This window comes from Leptonychotes weddellii, chromosome 12, assembly GCF_054177405.1.
Source record: "Leptonychotes weddellii isolate Sample4059 chromosome 12, ASM5417740v2, whole genome shotgun sequence".
Classification (NCBI taxonomy): domain Eukaryota; kingdom Metazoa; phylum Chordata; class Mammalia; order Carnivora; family Phocidae; genus Leptonychotes; species Leptonychotes weddellii.
The window spans coordinates 22,454,656-22,470,571 of NC_138380.1; the positions used below are offsets into that span (position 1 = coordinate 22,454,656).

Below are 15,916 nucleotides of genomic sequence, written 5' to 3' on the forward strand. Positions count from 1 at the left end.
TGCAAAATCCCTTAATCTGCCCCCCCTGCCTCTTGGGCCTCATCTCTGCCACACTCCTGCCCAGCTCCAGCTTCCTGGGTGTGATTTCAGCCCTTCCTACTTTTCCACTCTTTCTATCACTAGAGGAAGTGTCACTGTCACTCAGCCTCTTGTGTTCCCCCTACTTCCCTTTCTCCCCTAATTCACTCCTGTTTATCCTTTAGATCTTAGCCCATCACCCCATGAGTTTTAGTTTACCACTGTATCTAGCCCAGTGCTTAATATATCACACAAGCTGACTGAATGATGATGATAAAGATGATAATAACAACATCCCTTTATATAGTACTACTTACTGTTTCCAACACACTCTTCAGGCTGCCTTATACACATTAACTCAATTATGACAACATTCTGTGGGAGAGTTACTTATTATTCCCACTTTACAGATAGGGAAACTGATGCATAAGAGACTAAGGGACTTAAAGTCCCATAACTAGTAAATGGTTACGTGAATTTAAACCCAAGCAGATTAGCTGCAGGGTGGTTTCTAATCATTGAACTAAATTACCTCTTTCATGTTTATTGGATGAGTATATGAATATATATCCTGGGTTTATATTGGGATTTCTTTTGTTTGTATAATTGGAAAAGTGTTGCACATTATAGAAGCTTATGTATTTTATAGCCCCGCATAACAAATAATGGAGTCCATTTATTCACTATATAATATGCTTGATGCCGTGCATTATCTCACTTAATTCTCACAACAACCATGCAACATAGGTATAAAATCCCATTTTATGAGTAAAGAATAGGAGACTCAGGAAGGATCTCAAGTCTTGATCTGTCTGATCTCAGAACCCATGCTTTTTTGCATTTTTCTGTTTTTTTTGTTTTTTTGTGTTTTTTTTTTTTTTTTACAAGAGGTGGGACTTAACCTGGACCTTCTCTGTTACATACAGTTTAAGGGGAGAAGAAAATGTTGAGTACTAAGAATGAATTGAGGGGTGCCTCGGTGGCTCAGTCAGTTAAGCGTCTGACTCTTGGTTTCTGCTCATGTCATGATCTCAGGGTGGGGAGATCCAGCCCTGCTTTGGGCTCAGGCTTTCGGAGCGTGCATATGTGGAGTCTGTTTGAGATCCTTTCCCCTCCCCTTCCTTTCCCCTCCCACTGCTCACACTCATGCATGCACACACGTGTGTGCTCTCTCTCTAAAATAAATAAAAATCTTTTTAAAAAAAGAATGAATTGAAAATTTATTAATTATACCACGATTAACCAGTTAAAAATAAAATGAAAAAAATTCTGTTTCATAAAGCTAGAAAACACAAAATATCGAGGCATTACTTAAAGAGATACATGAGTGACATATCTTTACTGAGGATTCCAAAAGAAGATCTGAATAAATGGAGATCCTATGTTTCCAAATGGGACACTTAATATTGCAGCTATTTCAAGTCTTCTGCAACTAATTTTAAAAATCAATACAATTCAAATAAAGCTGCAATTTTTGGAACTAGCTTAAATAATTCTGAAGTTTGTGAGAACTATCAAGAATTTAAAAACGAACAAGAGTATTGATAGAACTTGCGTGAACAGATGGTAACAACTTATAAAATTACAATAATTGTCCAGGTAGTATTGGCATATTAAGAATCAAGTGGGCTAGAGCATAAACTCCAGCTATATAACCAAGAACATATAAGAGTTTGATGTCTGTTAAAAGTGACTTTATATAAATTAATGGGGAAAAGAATACTAGTTCAATAAATAGTGTGGAAGAATTGGTTCATAATTTGATAAACAAAGTTAGATTCCCTACCTTGCATCAAATATCATGTTGAGTATTGGGAAATAGTTAAATGCAAAAACCTGAATCCATTGGATGAACTACAATGCAAGTATAAAAACTATGCTTTCCTACAATATAGGGAAATTTTCACTATAGGTAAAGTGAATATAGCAGATTAAAAAATATACACAGAATCTTCTTAATTTTTAAAACTAAGGGGGGAAAATAGAGAAATCCTATAAGGCAATAGATCAATATGTAAATGGTGGTTAATGTGGTGGACTAATAGGTATTCTTTATTTTCTTCATTACAATTTTTTTCTCACATTTCTACTAATACTGATTAGCTTTTGTAATTAGAAAAAAATAAAAAATATTTTTTTAAAGGCAAGTCCGAAGCCACATTATAAGGTCTGCAATGACTATATAACACATCTTGGGGTGGGAGGGGGCATTAGAAGTCCTATCTGCTAATGGGGATTTATGGGGGGAAAATTGGATTCTTCTATGGGGGAGCTTTAATGTGCTTTAAAGAGAGAAGCTCTACTATTAACTGTTGAGTTAACTCTATCAGTACTCTTACACACTGTTTTGAATCAAAATTTGTTTCTGATGTGCATGATCTAAGATAACCATGTAGAGAAATGCAACTGTCTGAATTTAATCAAATGCCTTTTCTTTGGGGACTTCGGGATATATCTATGAAATAATTTCCTCTTCTGAGCATCTTTTTTTTTTTTTTTAACTGGTTATTTTGTCTGAAGATACACTCTTAATCTTACTTGCCTCTTACCTTAGGTTTTTCAGTATTTTAAAAGCCCTAGGGCATTGCATGGAAAATTTAACACCTGAAGGGGACACCTGGCACCTGCCTGAAGCACTTTCCATTTCCTGCCAGGCACACAAAGGAGAGAAGTCTTTGTGGGCTGATGTAGCACTCTTCAGGGGTTGATTTACAAGTGTTTCTGTTGTGTCCTTAGGCAGCTAAGGGCCTTCAGTTCTTGGGACTACATTTAAATTACAGAAGAAATAGAGAGCAGGTGATTTTCAGCAGAGGGCTCTTATCTTCTCATTTTCTCTGCCCTTTGTAAATAGATAAGGCAGAGGCTTAGATTAGTTCATTAGTCCAATACATCTATTTATACAGGTCCTTGACAAAGCCTAGTGCAGAATCTACAAAGCAGAACCTTAGGTGTGGAATTCTCTTTTGAGCTTGATGTTAAACTTTCTTAGAGAAATCTTACAGACACATACCCACATATACGCTCTTACCTTCTTACCTTGATTTTTATAAATATTAATTTATAAGTTTTATTAGCTTTGGTTTTTGCCACAAATATCTAATCATCTTGCTTATGAATTTCAGCCACATTATGCCAATTTTATCTCAGGTGTATGACTGAAATTCACAAGCAAGGTGAGTTTTTTGTACGTCAGAAAAATGCTTACAATGTTATAGGAGTGTATTTTCCCTTTTTTGTATATTTTAATATAAATATTGTCATCTGTTAATATGTATTAGTATTTCTGTAAAAAGTATATATTATTTTAGAATATTCTTTAGTTCCTGCTCACTACTCTTTAAAGGTTCACACACACACACACACACACACACCCACACACACACAATCTCTAACTACTACTTAACATAAAAGACAAATCAGTTGTGGGTCTAATGGCTAAAAGTTAAAGAGGAGTTCAGAGAAGTGAAAGGAAAGCCTGATTTGGAAAAAACACAATTTCACAGAGGAGGAGGCAGTGTAATAATAAATGGCCAAGGTTTTGAGACTTGACTACCATTTACTGCCATAACTGTGTGATCTTGGGTAAATTATTCAAATGTTGAGCCTTAGTTCCTTTATCTATTAAAAAAAGGGGGAGTAATAATAATTTAGGACTAAAGAGATGCTTCTCGTGAAGGATCCTGCCCTTATTTGTGTCCTTTTACTTCTCTGATCTTATTTTCCATAATTGATTTCTTTAACCATTGGATCAAAATAAAAAGAAAATTGAACTTTTCTCCTTCACAAGGAACTAGATTTGAAATAGCTCAAATCTAAGAGTCGTGAAAATGCAGTGACTCAGTTAACCAGACTGACAATATAGGAACAAAAATCCAGGCTGACAGTTGGTACTTTTTGTTAGTGTAGAATTTCTAGTTCTCAATGGTAATCCAGTTACTGGATAATCCAAACCGTTCTGGATAATTTTTAGTGGTATACGTTCACTCATACCCTTATGCAATCTTCCAGTGATCTTAGCAAGTGTAAGGAGGAAACAGAAATAAGAGAACATGCCCTAGCATCTAGAAATTTAGAGCCGAAGGGACCCTGACTGATCATCTTATTCAATCATCTAATTTCTGAGAAATAAACAAATGCCAGAAAGCTCATGACTTGACCAAGGATACAAAATCAGCTGGTCACTCTGTTAGAACTAGAATGCAAGTCTGACTTCTCAGGCCATTGGTCTTTTTTTTTAAGATTTTATTTATTTGAGAGAGAGAGAGAGAGCACGTACAAGCACGAGCAGGGGGAGGAGGAGAGGGAGAGAGAGAAGCAGACTCCCCACTGAGCAGGGAGCCTGATGCGGGACTCGATCTCAGGACTCTGGGATCATGACCTGAACCAAGGAAAAAGGCTTAACCCACAACTGAGCCACCCAGGCGCCCCTCAGGCCATTGGTCTTATGACAGCACTGTAAATGGTACTTTACTCCCAACTGGCTTAAATTATTGCAGTGTTATAAATAAATGATCAGCTGTATTACTATTATATGATTACTCTAAACATTTAGACTTTGCTCTTTAAACAATTCAACAAATTTATATAAAGTCTATATACTATGTTAGAGGATATAATAAATACTGAATCTTATAAATCAGCTCTTTTAACTGAGGTCTTCCTTGATGCAGTTGGGAGAGCCAGAGCCATCAGAAACAAAACCGTCTCGTTAACCTGATTTTCCAAATTCTGTTAACGCTGTTTGTTCTGTTACCTTGCTTCAAAACCCCTGAGTTGTTGATTGCCTTCAACCCTTACTCCCATATTTAATCAGGGTGCCAAATACTGTCAGTTTGACATCTGAAATATATTTTCTGTCATTCTTTTTTTTCCCACTCTTTCGACCTGTATCTGCCCTCCCTCCCAGCTTGTATCTCTACCCTCAAACTACGTTTCCTTCAATTTACTTTACCCATATTCCCAGAAATATTTTAAATATCGGTCATGGCTCTGTGTTTCCAACTGAACAATACTCAGTATTCAAGCATAGCATTTAAGATACTCTATGATCTGATCTGGGCTGCTATATTAAAAAATTAAATATCAATGCTCCCGCCTAACTTGATTTGACATCTTACGTGAAGCTTGTAGGCTGAGCAGGAGGTATCCAGGAAGAAGTGAAGAGTTACAGAATGAACATCTGGGGGAAGACTTGCGGTGGGAAATCTCATGTTCTATTCAAGGACCTACAAGTGGGGGGGTGGGTGGTACAAGCAGATGATGCTGAAGAGATGGGGTATCCCATCACAGAGCTCGCTGGGGGCAACTTTCCCAGTCCACGGCCCAGGCCGCTTGCCTTGGGTTGTGTTAGTTGGGACCCGAATCCAGGTCTGCCCCACTGGTCGCTCCTCTTTCTCCTGTAGCCGCTGCCTCCCTCAGTCAGTCTGTCTTTCTGCCTTACACAGGGCCCACCTTCTCATCTCTCTGCAGTTTGCGAGGGAGCTGTGCAACGAATGCTTCATTCGCATATCCCAGTGCTTAGGAGATATTCCTGTATAATTGAATATGCTTCTGTTTCTTTCCCATCCTTCCCCCGTTGTATCCTTGAAGCCAAATCAGTTTAAATTCAGTAAAAGGTGACAGGTTTGCTGACTTGATAACGATTCCTTTTCAGAGTGCAGTGTGATTCTTCCTGGTTCTCACGGATTGTCACTGGCGTGGTTCACTGATTTCAGTCACCCACTGTGCAGTTTTTGCATACATGTGAGGCACTGGGAGAGCTCCTTGTAGGACATGACAGGCTTTTCTCTGGTGCATCGAGTAACGAGACACGGAGTTGTTGTGGAATTCAGAATGACTCTTCAGTCCCGTCCTATCAGCATAAATGTGTTCCTAGCAGTTCACGGATTCTCTTCTTTCCTCCTAGCATCCTCTCCACACTAACTGCAAGAAAACAATTTAATCATTTAAAATAGTTGCTACATTCTTATGAAAAAGGCAGGGAGAAACTAAATAAATACTTTTTAACCTACAAATTTAGAATGCGGGATTCTTTCTACTACATTCTAGGACTGTATTAAAAAATCAACCCATTGGAGGGGCGCCTGGGTGGCTCAGTCGTTAAGCGTCTGCCTTCGGCTCAGGTCATGATCCCAGGGTCCTGGGATCGAGCCCCGCATCGGGCTCCCTGCTCGGCGGGAAGCCTGCTTCTCCCTCTGCCTGCTACTCCCCCTGCTCGTGCTCTCTCTCTGTCAAATAAATAAATAAAATCTTAAAAAAAAAAAAATCAACCCATTGGATATGTGGTTTCTCGGGAATAAACAACTGATAGGATTTCCTTTCTTCCTCCTCCTCCTCCTCTTCTTTTCCTCCTCCTCCTCCTCCTTCTTCTTCATGGAATTGATCAGTTTATTGGATCATCATTACATTAACATACTTTCAGGAAAAGGAAAATAACCTTGAATCTCAGTCTATAAAACTAAACTGTGCCCTGAGAAATCAGAAATTCTTAGAAAGCAAAGCTCAACAGCTATCTGTCAGTCAAAGAACTTAAAATTCATGTCAGGCTTATCTTAGGAACTCGCACTATAATGTATACGGCACTTTGCAAACTTGAGCTGATTTGCCTTTTGAAAACCAAGAGGATACACCGTGATGTTTGAAAGACCTTAACTGAGGCACATGTGATATTGCTTGGACCAATAAGAATTTACTCTGTTGTCCAGGAACATGAGATACAGTCAAAAGTTTTAGGTTTCGTTAATGAAAACATAAAACAATCTTGCTATAAAATTTACGAGGCTGATTTCATCTCCCACCGTGCAAACGCTTTGCTATATGCTGTTAGTTTTAAGCTATCCACTAAAACCCATCACAACTTTACAGTCAGTGTTTTAAATGGAGGGCTGACATATAGCCTTTGACAATATTTAGCACTTTATAGCAATACGTTAACGCTAACTTTAGAAACTATAGCATAATGAAATTTTACAGCCAATTAAGTTGATGAGTCACTGTCAGCTTCTTAAATTCTTCTTTTAGATGAATAAGACAAGCAACTATAGGAAGTGAGGAGCGAACTCTAGCTCTTGTAAAATCTTAAGTGTCCTCATGAAGTTAAAATGTTAGGGAATAGAAAAATACATCTAAACAGCCTGGAAAGAAATAAAATGATTTCTTGTTAAATTTCAAAATGGTAATAATGTTCGGTCTTTTAGTTTGTCACCATGTACTTCTATCAATTCATGGGAAGAGTCATATAATGTCCATTGACTTGTGTGACGACTGTCACTAAACAGCCTTCTGAACTTTTACTTAAAAAAGAAAAGGGCAAAGTTGGAATATTTAATCTCTGCTCATACTATTAGGAGTTTATAACTAGTTAAGGAAATTAATAGTTTGACAAGTGCAAATTTAAATATGTCCCTTTAATAAGATGTGTGGTATTTGAGAATTATAAATCTATTAGGTGTAAAATTGAAATTGTTTTAGGAAAAATCAAGAAAGAATATGTCTATTAAGGGTGCCTGGGTGGCTCAGTTGGTTAAATGTCCCAGTTTGATTTAGGCTCAGGTCATGATCTCAGGGTCATGAGATCAAGGCCTGCCTTGGACTCATACTTTGTGCAGAGTCTGCTTGAGATTCTGTCTCTCTCCCTCTCCCCTATCCCTCCTCCCACTCTCTCTCTCTCAAATAAATAAATAAATCTTTAAAAAAAAGAATATATCTATTAAATTAGGGCATCTCCATTAAAATTTATCTGGAAAGTATTATATATAACTTTATCCCAGTTATTGAATGTTAAGAAGTATCTTTATAGATTGATAGTGAGGTTGCAGTAGCATTAAAATAAAATCATATTATGTTAAATCCAGAACATTTTAGGATAAATTCAAAAATATAAAACATTCACACACATCTAGCTCTTACATATATTCCATGGACTGTGAAAATTTTCCAAATTCCTTAATGTTCTCATGGTCATTACTATCTTTGAATCAATTAGGCTTGGGCATTTTCTGCCATTTCTATGCCTGCTATTCATATTCCACCCAGTGGTAATGGAGACAAAGAAATTCTCTTTAAAGTATACAAAAGAGGGGCACCTCCGTGTTTCAGTCTGTTAAGCGTCTAACTCTTGATTTTGGCTCAGGTCATGATCTCGGTTGTGAGATTAAGCCCTGCTTTAGGCTCCTCACTCAGTGGGGAGTCTGTTTGAGATTCTCTCTCTCCCTCTGCCCCTCCCCCCTTCTCTCTCCAAAATAAATAAATAAGTCTTTAAAAAAATGTGTGTCCTCTTGATTATTAGAGAGGAGCCACACATACACAAAAATAAAGTACACAAAAGAGAGCAAAATCAGAAAAACAAGCAATAATATTTGCAGGAGTGGGGGTGGGTAGGGAGGGGGTGGTGTGTGTGTGTGTGTGTGTGTAGCCGAGGGATTTACAGAGCAGCAATACAAACAACATAACCTGGAATGTTAGTGTGACAGACAATGTTTGTGTCCCTTTCAAATTTATATGTTGAAACTCTACCCCCTAATATGATGGTATTAGGATGTGGGCCTTTGGGAGGTAATTAGGATTAGATGAAGTTTTGAAGATAGAGCACTATCCCTCATGAATGGGATTAGTGTCCTTAAAAGCAGTCACCAGAAGTCTCCTATCTTCCATGTAAGGATATAATAAGAAAACGACTGCCTGCAACCCAAAAGACATCCTTCACCAGGACCTAACCATGCTGTTACCCTGAGTCTGGACTTCTAGCCTCAAGAACTATGAGAAGCAAATTCCATTGTTTACAAGCCACCCAGTCTTTGGTATTTTGTTATAGCAGCTCAAACTAAGACAGTTAGGTATCTTATCTGTGTTTCAAAATTACAGATTTGTCATGTCCCCAAATTGGGAGATGCTGATTCAGTAAATCTGGAGTGGCCCTCAGGAGTCTGTACTTAAGAAGATAATCAAGAATGAAACAACTGTTCTGGGATTTATAGTCTTCATTTCCAGTTATCAAATTTAGTGATACAATATAAATGAAACCGGGATCTTCTCTTGGATCTAAGGACCTACCCTCAAAGTAGTTATTTCAGTCTCGTATCAAGTTTACTCATCATTTGCCTCTTTTTTCATAGGCAATCATGCTGGTCTGCCCAGAACTATCTACATTTTGGTCCTATATTCTGAGAAACCCCTCAATCCTGGACTAACTAGAGTGGTTGGTCACCAGATAAAATCTTTAAAGAAACAACTGCATCTTTTTGGTTGCCGTGACCATTCTTCAGTATTTATTTATGAATTGTCTACTTTGTGGTGAAAACTATGGGAGAGAAATTTTTGGCAGAAGCTGAAAGGGCTGTTTTCACAAGGTCACTTAATCACGTTCTGGACATAGCAGAGCTGTTCTAAGACCTAGGAGACAAAGTGCTACACAAAGATAGGGAGAAGACAGTGCTCCCCTATCTGCATGGATGTTAGCTTAGATCATACAGCTATTGCAAGTTGAAGGAATCAATATATCTTTTGGCACCTTGAAAGTACTCTTTGTAAGAACTGATCTTCCCTCTCTGTGCTCTCAAACCTGTAAGACCCTCAACTGGAGGTTTTAGGGAAATGATGTAATTCTCTATAATAATAGCCTGGTTTTAGCTCTATTGAGTTTGACATGGAAGCAGACTACATAGGAATATGATAAGCAATTGGAAATGTGGGCTGGCAGTTAGGTGACAGAAAAGTCCTAGAAAACTAATTTATCAGACTGCTAGATTTAATGAATTAAATTGATTACTATAGAAATAGAAAATTGATGGAGATCTAAGCACAGCATGGTGACTATGGTTAACAATACTGTATTGTTACTTGAAAGTTGCTAACAGTAAACCTTAAATGTTACCACCACAAGGAAAAAAAAAAAGGTTACTATGGGAGGTAATGAATGTGTTAACTAACCTTATTGTGGAAATCATTTCATAATATATACATATATAAAATCATCATGTAGTATACCTTAAACTTACACAATGTTATATGCCAATTTTATCTCTGTAAAGCTGGAAAAAATTTAAAAATAAAATAAAATAGAAATTTGAGTTCAAGGGGGACCTGGGTGGCTCAGTCGGTTGAGTGTCCGACTCTTGATTTCGGCTCAGGTCATGATCTCAGGGTCCTGAGATCGAGCCCCACATCAGTCTCTGAGCTCAGCGCAGAGTCTGCTTGTCCCTCTTCCTCTGCACCTTCCCCTGCTCTCTCTCTCTCAAATAAATAAATAAATAAATAAGTAAAATATTAAAAAAAAGAAAAGAAAAAGAAAATGGAGTTCAAGAAGAAAATAGGTTGAATGATTCTTCTGAAGATAGCTGGTTCACTTAAGGAAACACTATCCTTTAATATTTACAGAAAGGGCTCCCAAGTAAAGCACATTCAGAATGAGAATAGGTATGGAGGGGGGAAAAAAAAGACCTTACTTTGAGGCACTAATTAAATGATACTCCTGGAACTGAAGTAGATGAAAAGAATGAAATCACACATTTTACTTATAAGATCAAGTCACTTCCAAAATGTTATGTAATTACTAGAATGTACAACGTAATCAGACTCAGTATGGTGGAAATAAAGATAATGGAAGTATAGGTTTTTATTTAGTTTATTTCTTTTTGTTGCTAACAGAATAGTTTCTGTTCTTTCCAAATAAAAAAATTCAATACCCAGTTTAAAAGCCTGACTCAGTAAGTATAGGATTAAAATAATTGGGAGTAAAATCAAATAGTTTTGTCTCGTTAAGTGTGCCTCAAATGTGGAAATCTTGGCCCTAATGCCATCTTTTAGTGAAATCTAACACCAGTTGATGGCTTTCTTTTTTTCTTTTGCAGGGCTGGAGCGAATTGCAAGGGATTCAGCTTATGAACAGGAAGGAAAGGTCCAGTTTGTAATTGATGCAGTGTATTCCATGGCTTATGCTCTGCACAATATGCACAAAGATCTCTGCCCTGGATACATCGGCCTCTGCCCACGAATGAGTGCTCTTGATGGCAAAGAGCTACTTGGTTATATTCGGGCTGTAAATTTTAATGGTAAGTTACAACTTTTTTGGGATCATAAAATTCTTTAAAAGTGAAGGTGTTTGTCCCTCCCCACCCCCATATATAGAAGATACTCAGACAGAGTGGGAAGCACAGGATTAGAAGCAGTTCCCCTTTTAATCAGAAGTGTGAGTTTTTCCACCTGCATTTAAATCGCAAACATATTTTTTGTGCTCCTGAAAGAAGCATTAATCTGCTCCTGAAAGAAGCAGAAGTTAAAAATAAATCTCTATCAATCAAAATATTCTACTTAAATATCACTATTTCAGAAATAACTTAGGAGGCTCATTTGGAAGCGTTGACAACAGATTAGATTTCTTTGAAAATGTTTTGTTTGTGCCATTCTTAGAGAAGGAATTGTAGAGATTTTGTTTTAAAACTGATTTTCAGCTTTTTAAACAGTAAGTTGACTTGAGGAAGGTACATGATCTGGAGTTGCTACATATTTACCTTCTAAGAGTGCTGGGTTAGGTTTCTGTATCCTCTCTTTCCTTATATCACTTTCAGTGATTTGGTCCCTGTAAAGCAATGGGCTGCATCCTGTAAGCTAGAACTACTACATCGGATGCAGTGTAGGTGGGATTTGCCTCCTGCAGAAGCAGAGATTCTGCTTTCTGTTGAGTGTCAGAGAAACGGATACAAAATATGCTGGACCCATAATATTTGGCTGAGAATAGCCAATTGCCTGTCTGAAGCAATGGAATTATTGAATGTTGCTACTCTTTCATGAAAGTTGTAATGGTTGCTGCCCATGATTTTGGCAATTATTTTCAAATGAAATGATAGAATGCTCCGAGCTGTCTAATTCTTTCTGTTTGGCTGTAATCCACACAATGGACATGCCTCCGAGCCACGCACAGCCCTGCACTGTCCATCATAATACACTCCAGTGACCTCAGCTGCCAGCCTTTCTCAAAAAAGCACAAGGTCATCTTCAATTTAGAATTCAAGTGGAAACTTCTTCTTTTGCTTTGTGTGGGCAACATGAGGCAAAATTTGGTTTACGTGCAACACAGGGTATCCTTATTTTCAGCAGAATTTTTTTGTGAGACATTACATAACAATCCTTTTGTTACAAATATAAATATTAAGAGGGAATTTAAAAATAATTTTCCTGCAATTATGAAAATTGAGCAAAAGAGGAGTATTACAATGCAAGGTTATTTATCGTAACATGAGGTTGGGGAGCACTCCATTTATCCAAGTAGTTAGGAAGTGTGAAGAGGAATGCAAATGATTATGTTTTCTCAATAACTGAAGCTCACCTCCAGAAGATGGGAAAATCTTTAAAGAAACATGAGATTAAAGTATTTTAAAGGTGAATTACCAGTTTCTCTCTTATCTTAATCATAGATAAAAGCCAAACCCTTCCTTGATGACTTCCATTATTATACCATACTATAATATAATGATGCTATTAAAGACTATTAAAAACATCTTAATACCTAATGATTATTAAGACAATTTGCCTCTAAACTCCAATGATTCCTGAGTTCTTCTGTCTGCTTTATATAGTCTTTTTTCCCCCCTTCTACCTTATCAGACTGCTGTTTTTGTGATTTTTTTTTTTTTTTTTTTTTAGGGCTGATGTCTTTCATAATTTGCTTCTTTCAACCCACTATGGACAGAGAAACACATATAACATTTCATTAATTTAGTCAAGATATATTTATTGAGCACATAGAATGTATTAAACCTTGTGATAGGTGCTAGAGACATACTACTGATAAAAACAGTCAAAACAGATATGAGATTTAGATTTTCTTGGGGAATTTAGATATTAATCAAAAAAGCACACCAAGGTATCATAATATAATCTGTAATGAGTGCTGAAGGTAGAGGTGCGCCGGACTGAGAGTTTGTAATAGGGAAACTTCCCTACTCTCGGGAGTTAGGGACAGGTGAATCTGAAGGAAATGGGTGTCGGAGATAAGGGTAAGATAGAACACAGGAAGTTTTACAGTCCATTCTTAAGATTTGTTTATCTTGAAAGCAACAGGAACCCACTAAAGCATAATAGAACTGTGTCTGATACAAAAGTAAGTATACTCCTGATATGAGGGTCATGTAAAATACATGAATTTTAGCATATGAACTTAAAAGAGAATCTCTTTGAGCTCCCTGGAAAGTTGTTTTGCTAATGGCTTGAAACTCGTCTATATTCCAACAGCTGATGCTACAAGTAAGAGACGTAAGCATAAACAGATTGTCATGGATTATATAATCCTCCTGATTTTTAGTAATTTTCATGGAGTTCATCAATTTTTAAATTTCATTATTAATTAGTGTTCATTTATTATTAGAGCCTTGCCTATTTATGATAAAAAGATATATAGGGCGGTTCAAATGGAAGTATATTATCAAAGCCATTTAAAGAGGAAGAAACAAAATGGTAGCCAGGATACGGGACTACATCAAGTTCTGAGCTTCGAGAGCAGTCAAAATATAAAGGGACATTCAGTGGGATACATAACTTTCATTATGTGATGGAAGCAAGCCTACCTATTTTTTAAAGAGAGGATTAAGTTACTTGGAAACTATTTCTAAAAGAAATGTATCAAATGTATCATTGACAGCCTAATAATATTAGCAAGGTTATTTAACAAAATTTTATATAAAAGAAGAAGCTTTCTCTTTGGCTGTTTTGCACATGTACCCACAATCAAGGCCAAGAATATAATGCTTGTAACCCTGAAGGGTATATTATTAAGAGTTTTCAGGAAGAGGGAGATAATCTTCTTTGATCTAGATTTACAACTCTCTCAAGCTCTGATGATATGGGGATTACCATATTCTGTTAAGAATAAATGAAGAGCATTTCCCTTATACTCTGCTTTTCAGACTTGATCTTCAAAAGAATGCTACCCAGAAATCTCACATTTCAGTAAGTTAAAATAAGAACTGCTGGGTTGAAGGGGTGACCATAATCTTGGACACTCCACTTCTCCTAGTGCTACTTGCTGGTCCTGGAGGAACCTTGAAATGTCCTAATGGCTACATGGAGCACTCATTAAATCCGTAGACTTAAATATTCTCGCTCCTCACAGGGCTTTCATAGGAACTGGAAGAAGACATCTAGAATGTGTGCTGGGAACCTAGCTAACAGCTATTATATGTTGTTAATTGCATGCCAACTGAGTGGGTTGTGTTGGTGACGGTCAGTATTCTCACCTAGTGAGATAGCCACCTCACTTCCCACAGCCTGGAAGTGTGAGAGGACCATTGGCCAAACCCCAGTTTCCTTGAGATTGGTTTGGAATATCCTGAAGTGTTGAGAATGTACTTGACTAGACCCAGAGCTGCTTACTGTACATGACAAAAAAATTATTGTATACTGGAAGTTTTCTTAGCATAGCTATTACCAGTTGTCAAAGAATGAGCTTTGTAAGGCAACTGTCAATTTTGTATAGTGTAGCCTTCCAGATTTTCTCTCAGGATCACTGAGCTACAAAAGGTACTCTTAAGTAATTTAAAAAATTGACCCATTGGATGGAATTATCTAGCAATGCCCATTTAAATATTGGATAATGTCTGCCCTAAAGTGTAATTTGTGCGTTGAAAAAAAACTGTTGTTAAACTGCTTCTTTCTGACATTAATGAGCTACGGAGGCAAATTGCTTTTCATGATCCCTTTTATTTTGAGGTGGTAAATAAAACCTTGTCATTGGTATGAAGGGAGACTCTTTGAGTTTGTAATAGCAGGAGGTGAAGGAGCCAGACCAGCTGGATGCTGCACAGACCATTGGTATAAAATTAAAATAACTGTTTAAAACTCAGTCTTGCTGAGATTGTAACCTTGTGTGTGGTATGCCTAATTAAGCAATGGTTTAAAGATACTTGGTTTAAAAGGTCATGCTTCTTCCAGTCTATTGTTTAACTGAGAACATAACAATCATCTTAGAATTTCCAATGATAAGTGATCAGTATTTCAGGCCAGAATTATTCTATAACACAACAACTAGTTAAAGGTGAAGCACTTAGTCAAACCTCACTACAAAGTGGTATTTCCATCAAAGACTTAAACACCAATGGTGGTTTGATTGAATTTAATCACTCAAGCTGATATTTTCCCACCAACGGAAGAATTTACCTGAGCCATATTCTGCATGTATATTTTAAGAACACTCTGAGTCATAGCATATCTGGAATTACTCATGTGTTCCTTATAACTTTTCTCAACCTTTTCTCTGTACTTGGGGAGCCAGAGGGAAACAAAGGTCTGCCTTTTGGATTACTTTCATTGCTACCATTTGAACAAAACAGTGTTTCTATAAATTTTTTAAATCCAAAGATTTATCAAAAGAAAAACTTAAAATAAAGAAGAGGGGTTTAGATTTTTCAGGAACTTAAGCATTGATGTCAATTCCTTCATTCTGATCTATAGGCAATAAAATATTAATACTTACATCTTGTATAGAATCAGAGATTTTTCTGTTGCCATGAGAACCTTATTTATCATAAAGAAAACGTGTTGGATAGAATTCCAATGCAATCTCCCCTCTCCTTTTCTCAGTACCTGAACTCACATCAGGGGCAGGGCAGGCGCAGCGGTATACTAATCAGGAGTGTTTGGTTGTAGGTAACAGAAACCACCTTAAACTTGCTTAAGCTAAAAGGAAGAATTTATGAGGGTATGTCAAGAAACCACATGGCAGAGGGAGCCTGGGTGGCTCGGTTGGTTAAGCGACTGCCTTCGGCTCAGGTCATGATCCTGGAGTCCCGGGATCGAGTCCCGCGTCGGGCTCCCTGCTCGGCGGGGAGTCTGCTTCTCCCTCTGACCCTCCCCCCTCTCATGCTCTCTCTATCTCATTCTCTCTCTCTCAAATAAATAAATAAAATCT

At 37.3% G+C, this 15,916-nt stretch overlaps 1 protein-coding gene across 1 annotated transcript in view; it reads left to right on the plus strand.

The window, feature by feature from the left end:
- The window catches only part of GRM8 (glutamate metabotropic receptor 8), a 651,221-nt gene that overhangs the window by 421,190 nt on the left and 214,115 nt on the right, over positions 1-15,916 (plus strand). Inside the window, exon 6 of the mRNA XM_031023364.2 lies at positions 10,866-11,066. Coding sequence (XP_030879224.2) covers positions 10,866-11,066 — 201 coding nt within the window. The remainder of the gene's footprint in view (positions 1-10,865; positions 11,067-15,916) is intronic.